This window comes from Phasianus colchicus, chromosome 14, assembly GCF_987193195.1.
Source record: "Phasianus colchicus chromosome 14, bPhaCol1.hap1.1, whole genome shotgun sequence".
Lineage (NCBI taxonomy): Eukaryota > Metazoa > Chordata > Aves > Galliformes > Phasianidae > Phasianus > Phasianus colchicus.
The window spans coordinates 20,103,600-20,124,143 of NC_143449.1; the positions used below are offsets into that span (position 1 = coordinate 20,103,600).

The 20,544-nt window shown below is 42.1% G+C and overlaps 1 protein-coding gene across 2 annotated transcripts in view; it reads right to left on the bottom strand.

Moving 5' to 3' along the window:
- Window positions 1–2,116: 2,116 nt before the first annotated feature.
- The window catches only part of MSN (moesin), a 40,346-nt gene continuing 21,918 nt past the window's right edge, over window positions 2,117–20,544 (bottom strand). For both annotated transcript variants that reach the window (XM_031593951.2, XM_031593952.2), the window contains exons 3-13: window positions 14,284–14,379; window positions 12,143–12,417; window positions 11,651–11,734; window positions 11,145–11,291; window positions 10,590–10,686; window positions 9,077–9,240; window positions 8,472–8,602; window positions 7,640–7,800; window positions 7,064–7,156; window positions 6,404–6,637; window positions 2,117–5,331 (exon numbers count right to left, since the gene is read on the bottom strand). In XM_031593951.2, coding sequence (XP_031449811.1) covers window positions 5,167–5,331; window positions 6,404–6,637; window positions 7,064–7,156; window positions 7,640–7,800; window positions 8,472–8,602; window positions 9,077–9,240; window positions 10,590–10,686; window positions 11,145–11,291; window positions 11,651–11,734; window positions 12,143–12,417; window positions 14,284–14,379 — 1,647 coding nt within the window. In that variant the 3' untranslated portion in view covers window positions 2,117–5,166. The remainder of the gene's footprint in view (window positions 5,332–6,403; window positions 6,638–7,063; window positions 7,157–7,639; window positions 7,801–8,471; window positions 8,603–9,076; window positions 9,241–10,589; window positions 10,687–11,144; window positions 11,292–11,650; window positions 11,735–12,142; window positions 12,418–14,283; window positions 14,380–20,544) is intronic.

Here is a 20,544-nt window from a genome sequence, read left to right on the forward strand (position 1 = left end):
CCATTCCCTTGATCCTCCCTCTTGATTGTCCCTCTTGATCGGAGAGCAACCCTGGCTTGTATTTCCTGAAAAGAGCACAATCAGAAGGAATAACAGTGACAGGGATTTGTAATTTTCCAACTAACTCTGCTCACTAGAAAGCTGTAAGAGTGGTATTAACTTACACAGAGGAAACACCTTCTCAAAAGATGCTCCTGGAAGGAACTCCCAAAACTCCTTTATTCAGACTCACCTTATTCTTTCCTTTCTCCTCCTCATTCTGTTCTGTTCTCTGTAACAGCTTCAACTTGCTATTTGAGAATATAAATCCTAAAATTACTAGTAGCTTTGAGGAAGCTGTCACACTGAACCAGATGTGCATCCAAGCATTGCTTTGTAGCAGCAATCTGCATCATCGCCCACAAACTGCAGACATGCAAGACAAAAGCTAGCCTTAGCCTAACTGAATATGCACTGCAGCCCAGATCCTTTTCTTAGAGATGAGCTGATTGTCCTGCAAGGAAAAGTTTGACATCACACATGGAGTCAACTTGCATGTGGCTATGCAGCAGTTCTGTGTTGACATCAGTCACAGATGAATTACACTGTTCTCTGCCAGTTGCCACATGTTCTGATTATAGGGTGGTATAAGTTAATTACACTGCATGCTCAGGACTGAGTTATACATAGCTGAGAAGCTGCACTCAGCAGAATAGTTACACTGAATGGCACGGAGAAAACTAGTTGTACCTGTTGTTCTGTGCTTCCTCAATAGGACATATTCTGTCTCCATGATTTTCAAGCAGTTGCCACACAACTGTATATGCTTAACATATTGCATTATTGAGCATTGCAAGATGTTGGAACACAGCTAATAGATGCACCTTCTCAATGAAGAGCCACTACAGCAAGATTCATGAAGTCTGAAGCTTCCCAGGTCAGCAGACATGAGAAACATGGGAATAAATTCAGTTTAGTATCTCAGCCTGTCTAAAGATAGATTAGGAGGATCACAGAATCACAGAGCATCTCTGAAGTGACCACAGGGATCGCTGAGTCCAAGCTGAGGCTCCACCCAAAATTCCAAACCTGAATCTGAGAGCAGTGTCTAAATGCACTTTGAGCTCTGGCAGCTTGGGGCCATGAACTCTGCCTTGGGGAGCCTGTTCCATGCCTGAATGCCCTCAGGTAAAGACCCTTTCCTAATACCCAACCCTAGTGCAGCTTCACACTATTTTGGAGTCTCTAGATCCTCCAGAAACATAAGCGTAAGTGAGAAAGTACTGCCAACCTAGCAGCAAGTGCAGTAAATGATAGAAACCCATTTGTGAGAGCTGCATTTACAGATCAGCATGCTTTCTCTTGAAGAATGCACTACAGCAGTGTTCAAGTAGACATTACAGTTCATCCTGTCTTGTGTTCAGGTTTATTTGAATCCTGGAAAGAATGAGGAAGTCTGTCCTACAAAAACTGTATCCATGCCAAAGCCAATAGATTTCAGAAGTTTCCATTGCTCCACACTACACATTTTGTTTCAGACAAGTTCAAGTTTCTCCTACAATAGCAAACCTGAGTCCCAACAGGTTTTTATTAGATCTCTTGCCTTATTTTTACAGTGCAGCAAGCAGGAGACAGAGGTTATGCAAAGACCCTCTTAACAACCACATGAAAAGCAGACACAAACTAAGATCAAACAGTTCATCAGCAGAAAGTTGGCACTGGGCCCTGCCTGGCAAACTTAGGAAACAGAAACAGAAAGAAAGCCAGAGCAAAGTAGCTGTGAAACAAATGAGGTTGAAATCAATGGTAAAGGGCCAGACTCAGACAAACGCAAGTTTGAGACATGCAGCAATGCTAAGGCTGGCTACCCTCTTACAAACTCACCTGTTGCTATATTCCTGGAGGGCCTGGGCACAGCCCTACACAGCAGGTATTCCACTGGCAAATTCCTGAAACAGTTTTCCCTCTTCCTCTTGTTGGGGAAGTTTACAAGTTAAACGTGATACAAATTTACCCTCCATTAAATTAAAACTTACACTCAGGCTGACCTTCTATGGACTGCGTGTCAGACCTCTAACAAGGAAGCACATTGCTAGACTCAAAGCAAACTTCAAGCAATCATCCAGACACCATCTGCTGAATTTCTCTAAACTTTATTGGCACTGTAGGAAGAACAGGGTATGGATTTTAACAACTCCTACAAACAGGAAAAAAAATGCCTTAATATCAAAGGTCTCTTTGCAGGTAACCACATGGATCCATGAATTACTCCATAACCCTAAGAAAATGTGTTTTATTATAATCCAGTAAAAAGGCTGGTCAAAATAATAATAATTTACAGCGACAACAACAACAAAAAAAAAAAAAAGAGAGAGAGATAAATCAAGCCAGGCAAACATTTGATAAGGTATTTCTTCTTCCCTCCCTCCACCCCCATGAGGAGTAGTTATCCATTTGAATTGGGACATGGAAAGGAAGAAAAACAAATCTGAAAAATAAAAATTAAAAAACATGCCTACAAATTTCACTGTAATACTGAAAGCTTCTTACATTAGTTCTCTTGCAAAATATCATTTCTTTATAATACAGTATACATTTCCAAGGGAAGGGGACCATAAACACATCCTCCATCCCACGACTAATATTTTCTAATTGTGCATAGCTAGAAGTATTGAAATCAAATATCATTAGATACCACTGGAATATAATACTGCTTAAGAAGAAGGCATAGCTGAAACAACTACAAAGAGTGAGGTCAGGTCACTGGTACAGACCGTTCTATTCCTATATTGGACCAAGTGAAGCTAGAATGATTTAAGAAAAACAAAACCAAACCCTATAAACAAGATATGCCAGCATTGTAACACGAGTTCAGCAATGTTGTGTGACATCAGAGCAGAAAGGTTCACTGTTTTATTATCTGAACACACATTTCAGGCACTATATATCAGATTGCTAGGAAACTGTTTTAATGTAATAAGGGTTTTATTTCCCTGCAAATGCACCAATAGTTGCCATGGACAGAGCAGAAGTGCTGAGAACCAGCTTTAAAGCACCAGAAGAGAAGTGTAATGGTTGTCTGCTCCACCAGTAATGAGACTCACATAGAGTCAGTGCCAATAACCCTTCAGTACAGAAATATGCAAATCAGTTCTGACAAGTTTAACTACAATCTTTCATTTGTGATTTTCAAAGCACTGGAGTATGTGTTTTTGGTCAGCCAAAAGCTTCCTGTGTTCTCATGTTCTGTCCAGGAGGGTAAAGGGGGCTCCTACATGACTAATCAGGATGTTCAGAAGTAGCACACTAAACTTCTAACCATGGTTTGGTTGATTGGTGTTTCCGTGGATTTACTCACAGACATGTATTGCTTCCAAAAAAATACAACACTGGTGAGGTTGTTTCTAGCAGTCCAAAGAGTTGCTGAGGAAATACTGCAGTTTATTAACACTGATGTAGACATTTCTTTTTTGGCACACTCCTCCTTTGCTTATAATAATAGGAGCTGAAAATACTTCAGCATTCAGATGTGAATCATCACGAGCAGCAATATCATACAGATAAAGAGGGCATCCACAAAACTAAGAAAGATTTAGAATCACATTAGGCAAGAAAATAAATCATAGGGTAGCCCCATGACTTTCTATAGGAACAAGCTGTACCAAGGAGGGCAAAGCAAATGAAGACACAATTTTGAGGGAATCCATCATTAAGAGGCCTCTTCTAAGGGTCTACATTTCCTTCTACGAAGGATCAAGGCTAAATCCAATTCAACCCTGAGCATACATGGCTGGTTCCCTCCCCAGAAGTGACAAGGACGACTCTGGGTAGCCTCAGCACGAGAGGAACAGATAGAAGGTGATTACAACAATTAACACAGGACGAGTCTTCCCACAGCCACCACTGCCCTGCTTCTAAGAGACAGAGCCCTCTGAACTAGAAACTACAAAGAGGCAAAGCATCCTTCTGGAGAAAAACACACACACACACACACACACACACACACACACACTCGAGCCAGGAACCGGCAAAATGCTAGTGAAGATTAAGGCAACAATTGGACAAATCTCACGACCCTCTCCCTACAAATGCTGCTGAAAGCTGCAGTTTTGTTTCTACATGACCCAGATACAAAATAGTTTTGGTCCTTGGCTGTTCTTTACTTTTTATGAATGTATCTATTTTAAACAAAGACATCTGAGCTAAAGTAGATCTATACAGTCATAAGGCACCAGTGACTACATGCTAAAAAGGCCTCATGGAAAAAACTGAAGTCACCCCACCTGACTAGAAATGTACTGGTTCAGCAAAAGAAATACAGTCATGGGAGTTTTCAGTTGTTTACATTTCTGCTTAGCCCTTTCCATTTTCAGTGGTGACCTCAAGATGAAAGGCAGTGTTCTTTAGCTATCTCTGCCTCACTAGTTACATTCAAGTCAGACAAAATAACAGCAAACAAAGCCATTTAAGCCATTTATCCAGAGGAAAACGTATTCTGGAAAGCCTGGAAGTCAAGGCTCCAGTACACCCCACATCAGTGAAAATATTTCAAAGGCCTCCTTGTGATTAGGAAATTTCATGTTTCATCTTTAAACAATAAAAGGTAACACCAGCAGGAATGCCATAGATTCTGTTTGGTCTGCTTACATTTAAAGGTCAAAAGCTTTGGTCTTTTTGAAAGTAAGTCCACATTCTACCTCCAACCCTTCTTCCCAAACTCCAGGTTTTCTATCTCAACTACATGATTCAGACCCTTAATGATATCAGAAATTTAGATGCTGGCCTCAAAGCTTAATACTGAAGCTTGTGCAAGTTAGTAGGAAGGCACAATGTCAAACTGTTAGCACTTTATATAGTTCAGTGAAAGTATCTGCTGGCCTCCCTACTCAATAAGAGAGGACAGCTACACAGCCATTTCAGTAAGCAAAACAAACTAAATGCAGTACGACTTTACCCAAAGTCACAGAATTTCAGATTTGCCCTAATACAAGTTAGCTTTCCCAAGCTACCCCAGAAATATGCAAATGTCTTCTGCTGCCGAACTCCAGCATTTACCAAAAACTCTATAAATAAGACCATGGTCGCTCTTCTGTAGTGGTTCCAGCACAGCACGATTATGAGTGAGTGATGGGAGAGTATGAGAAAGAAGGGAGAAGGGACTGCAGAGCGGCAAGTACAGGGGAGAGTTTACATGGACTCAAACTCATCAATGCGCTGCTTGGTGTTGCCCTGCCGAATCTGACGGAGGGTCTTGTACTTGTCTCGGCCCAGCCTCATGTTTTCAGCGTGGATCATATCATTGGCCGTCTTCTTGGTTTCATCCCGAGCGTTTGCCAACTCTGAGGAAAGAGCCTAGTGAAGGGAACAAAGACAGCAATGGGTTAGCCAAGCCAGAACCTCAGTGCCAGGCAGGGAAGTTCCTTGTTAATCCTCCTACACAGGAAACAGATAAGCTCAACTGTATACCGGCCTGGGCAACCTGCTCCAGCTGAGCCTTCTTGAGCAGAATAGTGAGACTAGATGATCTCAAGAGATCCTTTCCAACCTAAACAATTGTGTGAAAGGTGCAAATATTTTTCCTCTATATTTGAAAATAGTAAACTGCAGGTGCTTCCACCTTACTTATCTTCATCTAGCACAGTAAGAAAGACTATCACTAATTTACTTCAGAGGAAGGAGAAAGTCCAGCGGAGAAATACCTAAAGACTTCAAGATTGCCTTGCAGAAATGAGCAACTACCAGCCTTCTACCACAGAAGAAACGTGTTGTGAACAGAGGACACCCCTGTCACCCTACCTGTGCATGACCAACACAGAATGATGCAAAACAAGCCAAGTCTGTTCCAAGCCATGCATCTAGCACACATTAAAAAGAACACAAAAAAACAAACTACCACCACTTTCTGAGCATCAATACCAGAAGAGTGGAATTCCTTATGAGAAGGAGGTGCAAGATTTCTACCCCCTTCCCTTCCCCCCCCCCCTCGTGCTGAGCTGTAGCAGGCTACTGTCAGCGTTTCACAGTGCAGCCCATTCAGACAGAACAGAACAGTTACAGCCAGTTGTAGGAGAAGAATTCAACCAGGCCCTCCAATTCATTTCAGCTGGACTCTGAACAGCTGTCAGGTAGCTGGCAAGACTCACACAAGCATACTCTATCTCACAGATGCTGCCTCTTGGCATTGCTTGAAAAGACTTCGCTATTTCCAGTGAAATAGAAATGAACTAGAGACAAGTTCCGCCCCTTCTCCTAATGGTAAGCAGCAATCCAATGAAGTCATGATCACCTTCTCCCTCACTCACCATTCACAGCTCCCTTCTTTTTTTCCTTCCTTTTTAAGGAATACCCGTAAAACCTCACAGTCACAACGACAAAAAGAATAGAAGCAATGCCCATGCACACACACTCGGCTGCAAACTTTTACCTTCAAGTGTTTCTGCACTCGTTCGTTTTTCTCTGCTTCAGTGGTACGCTGCTCCTCGCTGCGGTCCTTGATGGTGGCCTCTGATCGAAGCTCAGCACTGGCTTCCGCTGCATTTTCATCCTGCTCATCATCATGCTCATTCTCAGAGTGCATTGGCTCAGTGACATGAGGAGTGCTCATGGCAGTCTTCAGCTCCTCTTTGGTCTTTTCTAGGTCCTCCTGCACCATTTGTGCCTGCAATAAGACAGACCACACTTAGTCTGTGCAACTCAGATCTAACTTCTTGCAGAAGCACACAGAAACAGTACTTAAGAGCCCTACATCTCTTGCACACTGAAGTGGTGTGTTCCAAAACTACTCAGCCACAATCACTCGCAACATTTTCCGCTGGCTTACACATCAGAGATTTAAGGAATGGTTATAACTCGTGGAAAATGACCTATAGGCCTAATCAAACTAGTCCAAGCTAGAGTTAGAATGTAGCACTCATCTTACAAGAAAAACAAAACAAAAAAACCCATGAAGCTGCATATTTGCAACGGCCTCAGCTTGCAGACACCTTGTCTAGTGGCAGTATTCTAGTGTAGTAGTTCAGGTCACAAAACAAAATGAAGATTAACTCCACAGAAATTAATGCAGCTACTTCAGATTCTGCTTTACCTTCTGCTGCCACTCCTGAGCCTCACTCTCTTTCTTCTGCCTGGCCAATTCCAGCTGCGTGATCCTAGCTGTGAGTTCTGCCATTTCAGCAGCCTGCAAAGGAAAGACTTTTAGTGGGAACAAAAGAGAAGTACTTGCTAAATGAAGTGCTAGTCCAAGTTCTGAATAAAAACAATCTCTATCTTTCTTGTAAGGAGGATACTTCAGTCCCACTGATACCTAAATGATGCAAGGGGAAAAAAGGAGAGGGTTTTTGTTGAGGGTTTTTTCCCCCTCCAAACACAGCTACAGTACTCACATCTTTGAACCCAAGCCAAGAAAAGCAATTAATGAGTTCTACATGCTGTTCTCAGCATCAGATACTGTTGCAAGCAAAAAAAAAAAAAAACAGCCTCGATCTACTGCACAAATAGATACAAACACGCATATTTAAATATTAATTCATCTTCTTTAATGTCTACCCTTAGGAACTAAAATATACTTCACTATATTCATAGCTTAATTTGTTCTATGACCTTAGAAAGACCCCCACAGTGTCACTGTTTGCCCCATCCGATTTTCAGCTGACCCACTCACCAGTTGTTCCTGGGTCTTTTGTTGATCATGGGATGCTTTCAGCAGGGCTTCCTTTGCCTCTTCTGCTTCTCTACGTTCTTTAGCCAGTTTTTCTGCTTCCTCCTGAGCTCGCTTTCTTTCCTGTTCCAGCTCCATGGCTCTGCGGGTCTGTTCTTCCAGTTCTGAAGGAATAGCAGAGTACATTTGAAGAGAAATAAAGCAAAAAATGTAATAGGAGGGTGCCCTTATCCCTACCTCCTGAATGAAACCTTTCCTTTAGAAAGAATGGAAAGACTCAAGCAACTACGTCCTTTCCTCCTCTTTACATTGCAAATAGAGATTGGAGATGAAGAGCTAGACTTGTAGCAAGCCAGCAAATTACTTGCCTGACTGATCTGTGGGAAGTACCCACCTCAAAATGACATCCTTAAAGACAGAAAAGCATGCTGCATTTTAATTGGGCACTGCATAGTAATGCTAGCCAAGCAACTAGATTGTAAAAGCCAGGATACTGGCTGATATGACCCTTGCTACTCTTTCTGACTCTTTCCTCTACCGATGTGCTAAGACAAAGCTTCCAGCTGGCATATGGACAAGTGAAAGACACTCTAGCTGCCAGAGAGACAGCTTGGCTGCCACCCATCTCTTTAATACAAGCCATACTTCAGAGTATCTGCATCTGCAGATTTGCATTCAGCTTTAGAAGGCTAAAGTAGGGCCTTAACACATTGGCCAGCACACAATACTAGAATCTGAATGGATTGGAGATGCTCCTAGCTTTACTATTTGAATCCTTCTCATTCAGACTACCCAGACTGTGCATGTAATGGAATACTGGAGTATTTCATATTACCTTGCTGGGCTTTCTTGGTTTGCTCCTCAATTTGCTTGAGTTTTTCCATCAGCTCCTCCTTCTCACGTTCAATCTTCTCCTTCTCTTTTTCTGCCAATTCCCTCTTCTTCTTCTCGTTCTCCAGCAGGGCTCTGGTAATGGAGAAAGTCATAATGCAATTTATAATTTACAGCTGTAGTTTGTAGTGCTTCCTAGTGAAACTACAAGCACACAGGAGAAATGCACTAGATTACTCAGCTGATGATCTTTACTCCATATGTGCTCCTTTTAAAGTGAAGTGAAGAAACAAAAAGTTTGCTCTGCTGGCATTCACCTTAGTGGAATTTCATAATAGTAATGCTACTAACAGAAGATCCTTATATCAAGATCCAGATTAGTCCTTTCAAATAGATGGGCACACATTTAATTCCAAGAAAGTGGTGGTGAACCACACCTGTGATGAGAGCCACTTCCATCATCTCATTAGATAAACTGAAGCAGAAAGAAGTCTGCCCTGTTCTTGGCTCAAGCAGGTTAACAAGCATGCTGCCAGCACTTCTATCTAGCACGTGATGCTACTGTGGAGCGACCAGCCAAGTCCGGGTTACTCAGAACCTTGCACAAACCTCTCCATCTGTTTCTGATGCTTCTCTTCCCGAGCCTGTGCTTTCATCTGCTGCACCTCAATGGTATCTGGTTTACGTCTGCGCATGTAGAGCTCATGGTTTCCCATACAAAGTGCCAAGATTCGTTTGTTAATCCGTAACCGAGGGGCGTAGAATACGAAGTCCTTGGGACAAGAAAAGGCAGCATTAAAATTGTTCCTTCAGCATAGTAAACCCTCTATGTATGCAATACACACCAAAACTCAACTTTCTAATACTGCTAGCCAACATTTCTGATCAGTGTCTAATTCACTGCTGGTAGTAGTCAGACCTCCATCTTTCAGAAGTGAATTTCAAGATGATAAATTGACACAGGGCAGAATTGTCTAACTTCCTGTTACAGTCTCCTTGGTATCATCGTAAAGCATTCTTAGTACACAGAGTACGTAGCAGCCTGGCTCTATTGTTTCATTAGAAATACAATCATGGGTTAGTTTACTAGGAACACTGAGGCTGTGCCTTCCTCCACTTTTATTATGAATTAGTTCTTTAAATCTGGTCATCCACATCACGTGTAAGTTTTTCTCTTATGCCACAGAGTGACAGAGTGTTAAAAATTATGTCCTAAAAAAAAAATAACTTAATTCTGTTAAAACAAGAACAGCAGCAGGAAAACGCTTCCACGCAGCCAAAAAACAAAAATGAGCAGAAGAACAGAAGGTATCAGCTGACACAGGATATTAACAGGCCTTAAAGAGTAAATTAAATAATGTTCATTAAAAAAAATGTGAGGAAAAGATGTTCCCAGTGCATTCTACAAAATGATGTGAAGCTTCAGCTTCAAATAAAGTAAAACATGGTGAAAGATGATTCCATGCTACTAAAGTCAATGGGAGCATACAACAGTTAGCACAGGTGCTTCAGATCCCTAATCGTATCAGAGAATTAGAATGGTTGTAGGAGAATCAGAAACCCTAAGCAAAAAGCCTCTCTCTTGCTGACTTTGGATAGCATAAGGTTACAGTGAACAAATGCCTCTCTTCCCAGCCAGAACCAGTTTCCATCTATCCTCTTATTGCTGTTCAATACATTCTTGGCATAATGACCCCAACAGGTAGTAGAGAACTACTTAAGCAACTGCTGATGTTACTGATAAAAGTATTATTTACAACTAGAAAGTAAAGTCACAGACAACTGATCATTCATTTTACACGATCCAATAGCAATGAGACAAGAGGGAATGGCTTTAAACTAAAAGAGGGAAGATTTGGTTTAGATGCTAGATGGAAATTCTTTTACTCAAAGGCTGGTTAAGCCCTGACACAGACTGTCCAGAAAAGTGTAGGTGCTTCATCCCTGGAGGCCAGGCTGGATGGGACCTGGGCAGCCAGATCTGATGGAAGGGCAACCTTGACCACAGTAGCAGGGGTGGAATTGGATGATCTTTTAGGACCATCCCAAACCAAGCCATTCCACAATTAATCTAAGAAGAGACTGAAAGTTCAAAAGCTTTAATATGGCTGTTGCTTCTTACTGGTGCTTTCTTGTCAATAGGCTTGATTACAAACTTCTTGTCATTGAAAGAAATATTTCTGATCTCACTCCAAGGGAATCCAATTTTTGGTGTTAGCCTGCAGAAACAGAAAACAGAGGAGATAAAAGTCCCAAGTCATTTCAAGTTCCTGAACTACAACATAAAGCTCAAAATTCTGAAAAACCTGCTCTTGTGATATTTCAGTACTCTCAGGTTGACTGGAATAAGCAAGTAGAATTGGCCAGATAAATGAACTAGGGAGCAGTTTTCAATCCTGTTTGATTAAAAGGAGAACAGCTGAAGAATGCTCTTTCCACATCAGGAAGACAAAGGATACAGGTAAAACTAGCTTGGTAAGATTTAAGTGTTTCATGGGTTTTGCTCCTAAGCAGCACATTTTATGATGCACTCCAGCAAAAATACAACCAAGAATGACACATCAGCAGCAGAGTTCAGTATGAGAACAAAATATCAGAGCAGATTAACAGATTACTTTTAACTACCTTTACACTGGAAAGGAGATGAAGTCAGTGATGAGGAGAGTGGATTTATTACCTGTCATTCTGCTCATAAATGTTGAGTCCAAGAGCATCTACGCCTAGCCAGAGTTCAGAGCCCTTTTTGTTTTTAATGCTGAAGTAGTTCACACCATACATTTCCAAATCCTGTGCAATTTTTAGGTACTCCAAGACAGCATCTTCTCTGTATCATGCAAAAAGAAAGCAGATATTCTTTCTCTAGTCAATAAACCATTTGATCAAGAAGGTGCTGACTATCTACACAGATAGAGCAGCAATAGACTAGCCAAAGATTGCAAGAATCATCCTTGAAGATAAGAGTGAACAATTTCCAAAAGTTCAGCTTTGTTTTTACTAACTAATGTCAGCCAGTTACATGGACTAGCAAGGTCAGAGGCACATTGGCCTCGTTACTCTCAATAGAATAACCTGATGAATGCTAACTCATGCTGGAGCAAGCTACAGATTATTGTGTGACTTCATATATGCTAGTGTATAATATATCACTATCTTAAATACACCAGTTTCACATGCATCAGTTACCTAATCATTCCTCGATGTTCTTCATGCCACACCTGGATCCTCTCCTCCCACTGGTCCTTGTTAAGCTTGTGTTGCTCCAGAACTCTAGAAAGAATACATTGGATTTTTGAGACCAGCTACTGCATTTATGCACACGCCACCACATGAGTCCAGAACAACACTTCATTAAATACTCCATGGACATCATAGCTCCCAGAACAAAAAACATTTTCAGAAATATGGATTTCTAAGGCTAGGCAGAGACACATCAGTAGAGTATTCGAGGCTTCTGACAAACAACAAGCTGTATTCAGCTATGTTTCTTATACCATTACATTATCAGGCTTTTTTGGAGCTTCTCCAACTACTTCCAATTACAGTTTCCTCAGCAGCAATAGGATCTTTAAGAGAGGCACAAGGCTGTATTTTATTATGAATTCCCTGGTTAAGACTCCAAAAAAAATCCAAACTTTTCAGCACAGAGATATTCTAAAAGTGAACAAATTCTCATACCTTTGTGGAAGCAGTTTGTCACTAGCAAGGTAACCAGACTTGTGCACTTCTTTATTGAAGTCTCCATACTTGGACTGGACAGCATAGGAAGCCAGCAGGACAGCTGTTTCTGGAGGACAGTAAATGTCATCATTCAGAATTGCCTCCTTCACTTGGAGGAAGAATAGGCGCTGTGTGATGTCCTGGATCAGTTCTTCTGCCACATCTTCTGGGTAGAACTTGGCTCGGAATTTGAAAAGAAGAGGGCTTTCCTTGCGTACATCCTGTGCTGTTACCTGGAGCAACAGAGTTATCAGATTTTATAGCTAACAGTCAAATGAAAGTGAGCAGGGTTAATGGTCAGGAAGAGAAGACAAGCATGCATTAGAAAAAAAACCCTTTGCAACACAAATATGGATGGGCAAGCTGCTCACACGAGCACCACATTAACAGTTACAGGGGCGGTTAACAGATCTTGCAGACTGGGGAAGATTGACTGTATGATGGGAATAGGGATGTGTGACCCGGGAAGAATACGAGGGTGCTGTCCAGACATGCATAGATGAAATCAGGAAAGTCAGGCCACAGACGGAATTGACCTTGGCAAAGGATGTGGAAAAATAATAAAAGAGTCTACAGGTACCCTGGTGAGAAGACAGTGGTCAAGGAGAGTGATAAATGAGAAGGAAGAAATTGCAACAGTTATGAGAAGGCTGAGGTACTCAACAAGTTCTTGGCCTCAATCTTCACAGAATCACAGGGGTTGGAAGGGACCTCAAGAAATCAGAGTCCAATCCCCCTCCCAGCACTGAAGCAAGTTCCCTACAACAGGTCACACAGGTAGGCACCCAGACAGGTCTTGAATATCTCCATAGAAAGAGGCTCCACAGCTTGTCTGGGAAACCTGCTCCAGTGCTCCATCGTCCCTATCGTAAAGTTCTCCTGCATGTTTGTATGAAACTCCCTGTGTCTTCACAGGCTTCCCACATCTCTCACGCCCTTGAAGCTCTAGGTGAGAGTTGGAGGAGTAAAATTCCTCCTGCTGTAGCATAACAGCAAGTTTGAGACTGTCTGATGAGACTAATGTGTACAGGTCTATGGGGCCCAACACCACACATCCCAGGATCCCGATGGAACTGTACATAAAGGCTGAAGGCTGATCATAAGGAAGGAATGCCATCCAAAGTGAGCTGGTCAAGCTTGAAAAGTAGGACCGTGTAAACCTAATGAGGTTCAACAAGGTCGGGTGCACAAAGTCACACTTGCACTGCGACAATCCCATTTATGTGTACAGACTGGGAGAAGAACTTATTGAGAACAGCCCCACGGAGAAGGACTTGGGGCTTCTGGTGGACAAAAAGCTTGACACAAGCCAAGAGTGGGTATTTGCAGCCCAAACGCCAGTGGTATCCTGAGCTGCACCAAAAAGGGCAGGGGCATCAGGGTTAGAGAGAGGATTCGCCCTCTCAGCTCTGTCCTCTTAAGGCCCCGTGTGGAATACTGTGTCCAGGCCCGGGGCCCCCAGCACAATAAAGACATGGAGCTGCTGGAGAAGGTTCAGAAGAGGGCGACAGAGATTATCAGAGGACTGAAGCATTTCTCTTAAGAGGAAAGGTTGAAGATAAGCTTGTTCACCTGAAGAAGAGAAAGCTTTGGAGAGACCTCACTGCAGCCTTCTAGTACTTAAAGGGAGCTTATAAAAAAATCATTCTCGCTCCTGTTTATGTGGTTCAATAGGACAAGGGGAAATGGTTTTAAAATAAAAGATGAGAGATTTATATTATACTAGGAGGTTTTGTTTTAGTTTTTTTTTTTGGTGGTGGTGGTTTGTTCTTTTTTTTTTTTTTTTTTTACTCAGGTTATGGTGAGGCAGTCACTGCCTATAAGAGTTATGGTGCCCCATCCCTGGAGGTGACTGGGGCCAGACTGCATGGGGCCTGGCCAGCATGATCTCGTGAGTGGCAATCTTGTGTTGGAACTAGAGGATTTTTAAGGTCCCTTCTATGCATTTCTATGACTCTAACAATCGAAGGAAGGTGGTATCAAGTCACTAATCTTGCTTCATGTCTGTAGAGAAGCAAGATCCCTGATAGAAGCACAGTCTGCTCCTGTCCTCCAAGAGAAAGGAACCCCAGACAAATGAGTGGTTGAAGCAAACATACCTTTTTATTTAATTTGAGCCACGTTGAGAATCCCTTTGTATCTTGATACTGGAGTCCAAAGAACCAGACTTCTCTTAGACCAATTGTCTTGACAACCTGCAATAAAGATGATTAGCAAGAGCCATAGCCAGACAGGCTGATCTCACTGGTAGCAGAAAACATGTCAGAGGTAAATTCAGATGAGCACAGAGACAAGCAGTGCCCTAGCATTCTGCCATCCCTGACACTGTGCTCATACATAGATGACAGAGCATGAGGAATCCCATGTGGGAAACACATGCATCTCGCTCCCTCATATCCTTAAGATTCACTGTTACTTTAAATCAGATAATATATTTATTAGCCATTTACTAACCAACTTTTATAGCCAAAATACAATGCAATTGATTCATCAGGTGTAGCAGGTAAGAACCTCCACAGGAAATATCTACACTGGTATAGCAGCTCTCTCCTTAGTCATGTCTCTAGCTGGCCACAAGTATTACATTAATAAGAGTTAAGACAGCTTTATGAACATACCATAACAAAAAAAAAAAACACATCATGGTGAAGGGCAAGACTACTGCAATATAACACTGGTAGAAAGGAGAGAGAAGTTTCTCTATAAAGCAAGTTCACCAGCACAAAGCCACTACTTTGTGCTCTGGCAAGTCTGAGACACACCTACTATAGGGTTCATTCAGTCTAAAAACTGAAACTCCTTCACATTCTTCCTGGACACCCTGGAGTTGATCTTATGCTTGCAAACAGGGCAACTGTCTTAACCTCTACTACTAGACAAAGGAGGAGAAAGGACAAAACACTTATCTTTAGGTCTAACACTGTACCTGAAGAACTGCTTTTCAACACTACCCACTCCTGTGCTTGCTTGCAGCTTTCCTCCTGCAGAGGCTAAAGGATTTGACAAATAGTTGAGGTAGATTTAATCCTGCTTTGTCCCATGTTTTACATGATGTCTCTCTAATTCTCTAATTTCTTTTAAAGTTACTTCTTTGCTGATTCCTAAAGATGTGCTCTATTCTCTTTTATGTGGAGTCCAGTTTGTTGAGCCACAAAATTAAGGACACGGGTCCCTGCAAACATATTACTAATTCAGTTATTTAGGACTTCAATCAGACATTTCTGTTAGCTTTACAGAAGTAGCATCATTGCAAAATAAATAAATTAATTAAAATAAATAAAAATCAGAGAGCTTTCAGCAGCTGCATGCTATTAGAAACACACACAAAACCTACACAAGGCCACATAGACTATACACATGATTCTTCAAGCCCATGAAATTATTCAGCCTGTCTTTGCCCGGATATGGAGAACTGGCCTAAATAATCTAAATAACACATTAAACAATGAATGTAGGTCTGATAAGCCTTCACTTGCACATGTCACATAGTGGGATGCATCCAGCTAAGGAGGCTTTCAGAGAAGCATTAGATTTTGCTGTATATATAGAAAACTTTTGGTAGGAAGAGAGGAAGAAAGGCTGTCCTAGAGCCTAAGAAAAGCTTTGTTCTCTGCAATATTAACATTTGAATGGAATGGAGGCTCACCCCCACTGCTGTGTCTGCTTGCCTCACTTTCATTTGTCTGCAGCTTAAGCCTGGGAATTCAATAAGCTGAACTGCCAGCAAGGAACTGAATGGCATCACACTGAGGCCTCGCACAAAAGGACTTTTATTCCACAGCAGAAGTCTGCACAGCAATTGCATTGACAACAATGGTCTGGACGAGGAGAGGGGGAGACAGCATAGCACACACACAAGAACTTCACAGCCCCAGTCGGCTACTAAATCAAACTAAGATGCATTGCAATTCCTACTCTAGAAATTACATGAAATGTAAAGCAAGGTACATGGTGGCTTGTTAGTCTGAGCATGGATCTGTACCATTCAGCCTTCATCCTGAAAGTAAAGGTAGATGATGGTAGCCTCCATCAAGTGACAATCCTTTCCACCTCCGCTTCAACAGGATATTTGGTTCAACCTTGATAGCAAAACTATCATGAACTAAAGTTTTCTACAGGAAAACTCCACTTTTTTCAGGCCTGCATGGCTTTCTCAGCTCCCCCCTCTACAAGTACCAGTCTCCTTCCCAGCTATTGTTCTTGTCATTCAGAGCCGTCCCACAGTAGAAGGGGGGCCGCAAGTAGACCTCATAAACGTAGATTTTAGCGTGAGAATGACTGTTGAAGATCGCTGTAGTTCTCAGCCTAGGAAAATAGGAGAAGAGGAGGCTGAGGGGAGACCTTACAGCTCTCTACCTAAAAGTAGAAAGTACCTGAAAGGAGGCAGTGTCAAGGTGGGGGTCGGCCTCTTGTCTCACATAATTTGCAACAGGACTAGAGAGAATGTCCTCAAGTTGCACCAGGATATTAGGAAAAATTTCTTCTCTAAAAGAGTGGTCAGGCACAGGATCAGGCTGTCCAGGGAGGTGGTTGAGTTACCACCTCTGGAGGTGATCAAGAAACATTTAAATGTTGTTCTAAGAGACATGGTTTAGTAGTGAAATATCAGTGGAAGGTAGACATTTGGACTAGATGATTTTGAAGGAAATACATTACACATGCAAACAAGTGGTTGGGAAGGAATGCCATTCAGAGGGACCTCGAGAGGCTAGAAAGGTGGGCTTGGGTGAACCTGATGAGGTTCAGCACAGCAAAGTGCAGAGTTTTGCACTTGGGCCAGAGGAATCCCAGGCATCCATACAGACTGGAAGGAGCAGGCCTTGAGAGCAGCCCTGTGGAGAAGGACCTGGGGGGTCTTGATAGATGAAAAACTTAACATGAGCCAGCAGTGTGCCCTCGCAGCTCGGAAGGCAAATGGTATCCTGGGCTCCATCAGCAGAGGGGTGGCCAGCAGGGACAGGGAGGTGACTGTTTCCCTCTACTCTGCTCTTGTGAGGCCCCATCTGGAATACTGCGTCCAAGTGTGGAGCCCCCAGTACAAAAAAGACAGGGAGCTGCTGGAGAGGGTCCAGAGGAAAGCCACAGAGATGATCAGGGGACTGGAGCACCTCCCCTATGAAGACAGGCTGAGGGAGCTGGGCTTGTTCAGCATGGAGAAAAGAAGGCTGCAGGGTGACCTCATTGCAGCATTTCCATACCCAAAGGGAGCCTACAGAGGGGAGGGGAATCAACTCTTTGAAAGGGTAGATAACTGCAGGACGAGGGGAAATGGTTTTAAGTTGAGGGAGGGGAGATTTAGGTTGGACATCAGGGGGAAGTTCTTTACAGAGAGAGTACTGAGGTGCTGGAACAGGCTGCCCAGAAAGGCTGTGGATGCCCCAACCATCCCTGAAAGTATTCACGGCCAGGTTGATGGGGCCCTGGGCAGCCTGGTCTAGTATTAACTGGTCTAGTATTAAATGGGAAGGTTGGTGGATCTGCATGTGGCAGGGGGGTTGGAGCTTCATCATCCTTGAGGTCCCTTCCAACCCTGGCCATTCTGCAGTTCTGTGAAGTGCAGATCCAGCATGAAAGCAATATCTACACAAAGACAAAATCAAAGTATTCAAGCAAAAAAGACATTTCAAGTTCCTGCTTCAAAGGACAAAGCATCACAAAGCATCCACAACACTGCATGTCTTGAACATAGCCTGTTGTCCTTTCCAAAGATGAAACGGCCATGAGACGCATGTCAAGTATTTTTGAGAGAAATCTGCTTGCTGGACTAGCTCTGACCTGGCTAATCTGCCACATCTGCAGTTTAATATGCCATAGTTTTTCTATTCAATTAAGTAAAAAAGGCATTTTGCAGATAAATGTCATTTAGTTATCCTGCTTTCACTGCCACTGAAAACCTCTGTGCCACTGCACAAGTGTCCTTCTTTGATTAGGCCATGGATTAGACAATTCAAAAGATATCTATCAGGCCCAGGCATTGTTTGGTTTTATTTCCTGCAATGATCATTACTGGGGAAGCCTTCTCTCAATTACTTTTCAAAATTGAATACAGCATTGGCTCAGCTAGTATTCAGGCTCATTATGTCCAAAATGAAGCATGAGTAGAGAAGAGTAGAAATAAGAGTTCACAAAAGGAAAAAGAAAAAAAAAAGAGAACAAATACCCCTTCTTAGTTCAATTGCAGAACCAGGTTTCTCAGAGTTCAGCACTGTTACATATTCATCTCAGAGGCACTCCCTCCACCTCTTAAAGAGAGATAATACTTCTAAAGTATAAGCTGGCCTTACCAGAACTTTAGATAACATAATCCAAGCAACTCTCTGAAATCTAGGCTAGGCCAAGAGAATGATGCTGTGTGCACTACTGACTCTCTCTTAATAATATGCAAAAAAAAACCCAGCAAATCTGAGAAGGGAAGAGAGCAATGGCATTTTGACCATGATTAACTACAATGCTTCAAGTCACTTACCCTCTAAAGAAGTAAATGGAGCCATTGACATTACGGTTTGCTTCAGGTACTGAACTCATACCTAGGAAAGTGTCTCAGGAAGGCCAACAACTTGCTGTCACAATCTGAAGTAATAGGAAGTTTTTCAAGTGTCACATTCCTCCTTGAGCTGTACTTGAATTCACAGCTCTTAACTGGACAGTTTTGCCTTCAACAAGATGGTGTTTCTACTTACTCTAAAGGCTTATTCTGGCATGACATGCTGAGGTCACTATCTCTTGGATTCTATGATGTTTAAAAGCTAGTAATGAACAGTTTAAAGTTTGTGGTCAACTATAGGCTCAGAGAACACAAAGCAAGTCATTGAGAAGAAAAGCTGTAGTCAGAGAAGTAGAGTTCATTGTAGGATGGAAAAAGAAGCACTGACTAAACAGTTTAGAAACCACTACTCAATTGTTTAAAAAAAAAGAAAACTGATGTGAGGCCTATCAAGTGGGTAGAGATGCCACCCATCTATTGTACTAACCACTCAATAGGTCTAGTACTGCATAAAGCAAAGATGCCTCTACAAGAAGCTAGAAGAAATAAGAGGCTTTCAAGGGGGGAAAAGAACAAGACCTAAAGAATCCAAGGTCAAAAGTATCAGAAAAAAAGCATTTGAGAAGCTGCCGTGTGCAGCTGATTGGGTACATGGAAGAAGGGAGTATGCTTTCATATTACAGATGTGCTCAGAATAGTTGAATTTAATGACTACAGCCAGAGACCATATTCATCCTTCACAGAGCCACTGGCTTTTCTAGTGAGTTGGTAAGCACTGCAGTTCAGCAACTGACACTAAGAGGCACATAAGCAGAGTTGCTAAAGGCAAGCTTGTATAGTCCTCCTGCCTCAGCTAACAGAGTTTTGTCAGCATAAGCTATTTAATGCTACAACTATACAAACATTGGGAACAGGATGATATAGGTAGATCTCTAGTGCAAATCATGATGTTACTATCCTATATATCAATTTATAAGGATTTTTCTGCTCCAAGGTATCTGATTAGAGAAACTAATAGTACATAAGTTTACTTTGGAATTCAGCCAAGCATGAAAGAGTGAGACAGGAGCATCCCTACTTCAAGTCCATTCACCTATTATTAGTGCAGAATGTTCTCTCTAGATTCAAACTGCTCTTCCTCATGAAGATATCATCTAACTTTCAAAAAGTCCTTTTAATCCTAATTCAGAGTAGGTCATCACTACATTGGGATAGATATATTTATTCTACCTTTAGAGACAGCAGGTGGAACAAAATGCTACCTAAATGCTGCTGAACAAAGCCAGCAGTGTGCACTGAGACAGCTGTGTAGCTAAAAACCTTGATAAAACTTCTCAGTTCTGAATTAGGCAAGAAGCAAACAACTCACTCAAAACGAAAGGGCACTCTGGGGCAAAAACATTCAGGATATCTAAAAATTTTTCTGTGAAAGAGTTGAAGCCAGATTTCACACCAGGGGGTCAATGTACTGCAGCAGCAAAAACATAAGGTTGCTTTGTAGAGAAACTCTCTCTACCCTCAAAAAAGCCCTGATGATGGCAGACACTTTTTCACATTCAGCATCATGCACAAAACCTAGATTAGCAATTTCATGAGCACATCATAGCCTAAAGGAGCTAGGAAATTAACACTCACTTTGTTCTTGTAGATCCTAGCATGAGACCAAAGACCACCTCAGGATAGAAATTGAGATAGAGTGAACAGATATTAGTCAGACAGCAATCATTGCTTAGATCCCATTAGTAGCATCAGCAGGGAAAACAGTCCTGGACTAGCCCTTTAGAGGAACTAATCTACATAAAATAGCTCAGCCATTTTGAACTTACCAGATACATGCCAGATGAAAGTATAAAAAAAATTATGAAGAGGACAAGCC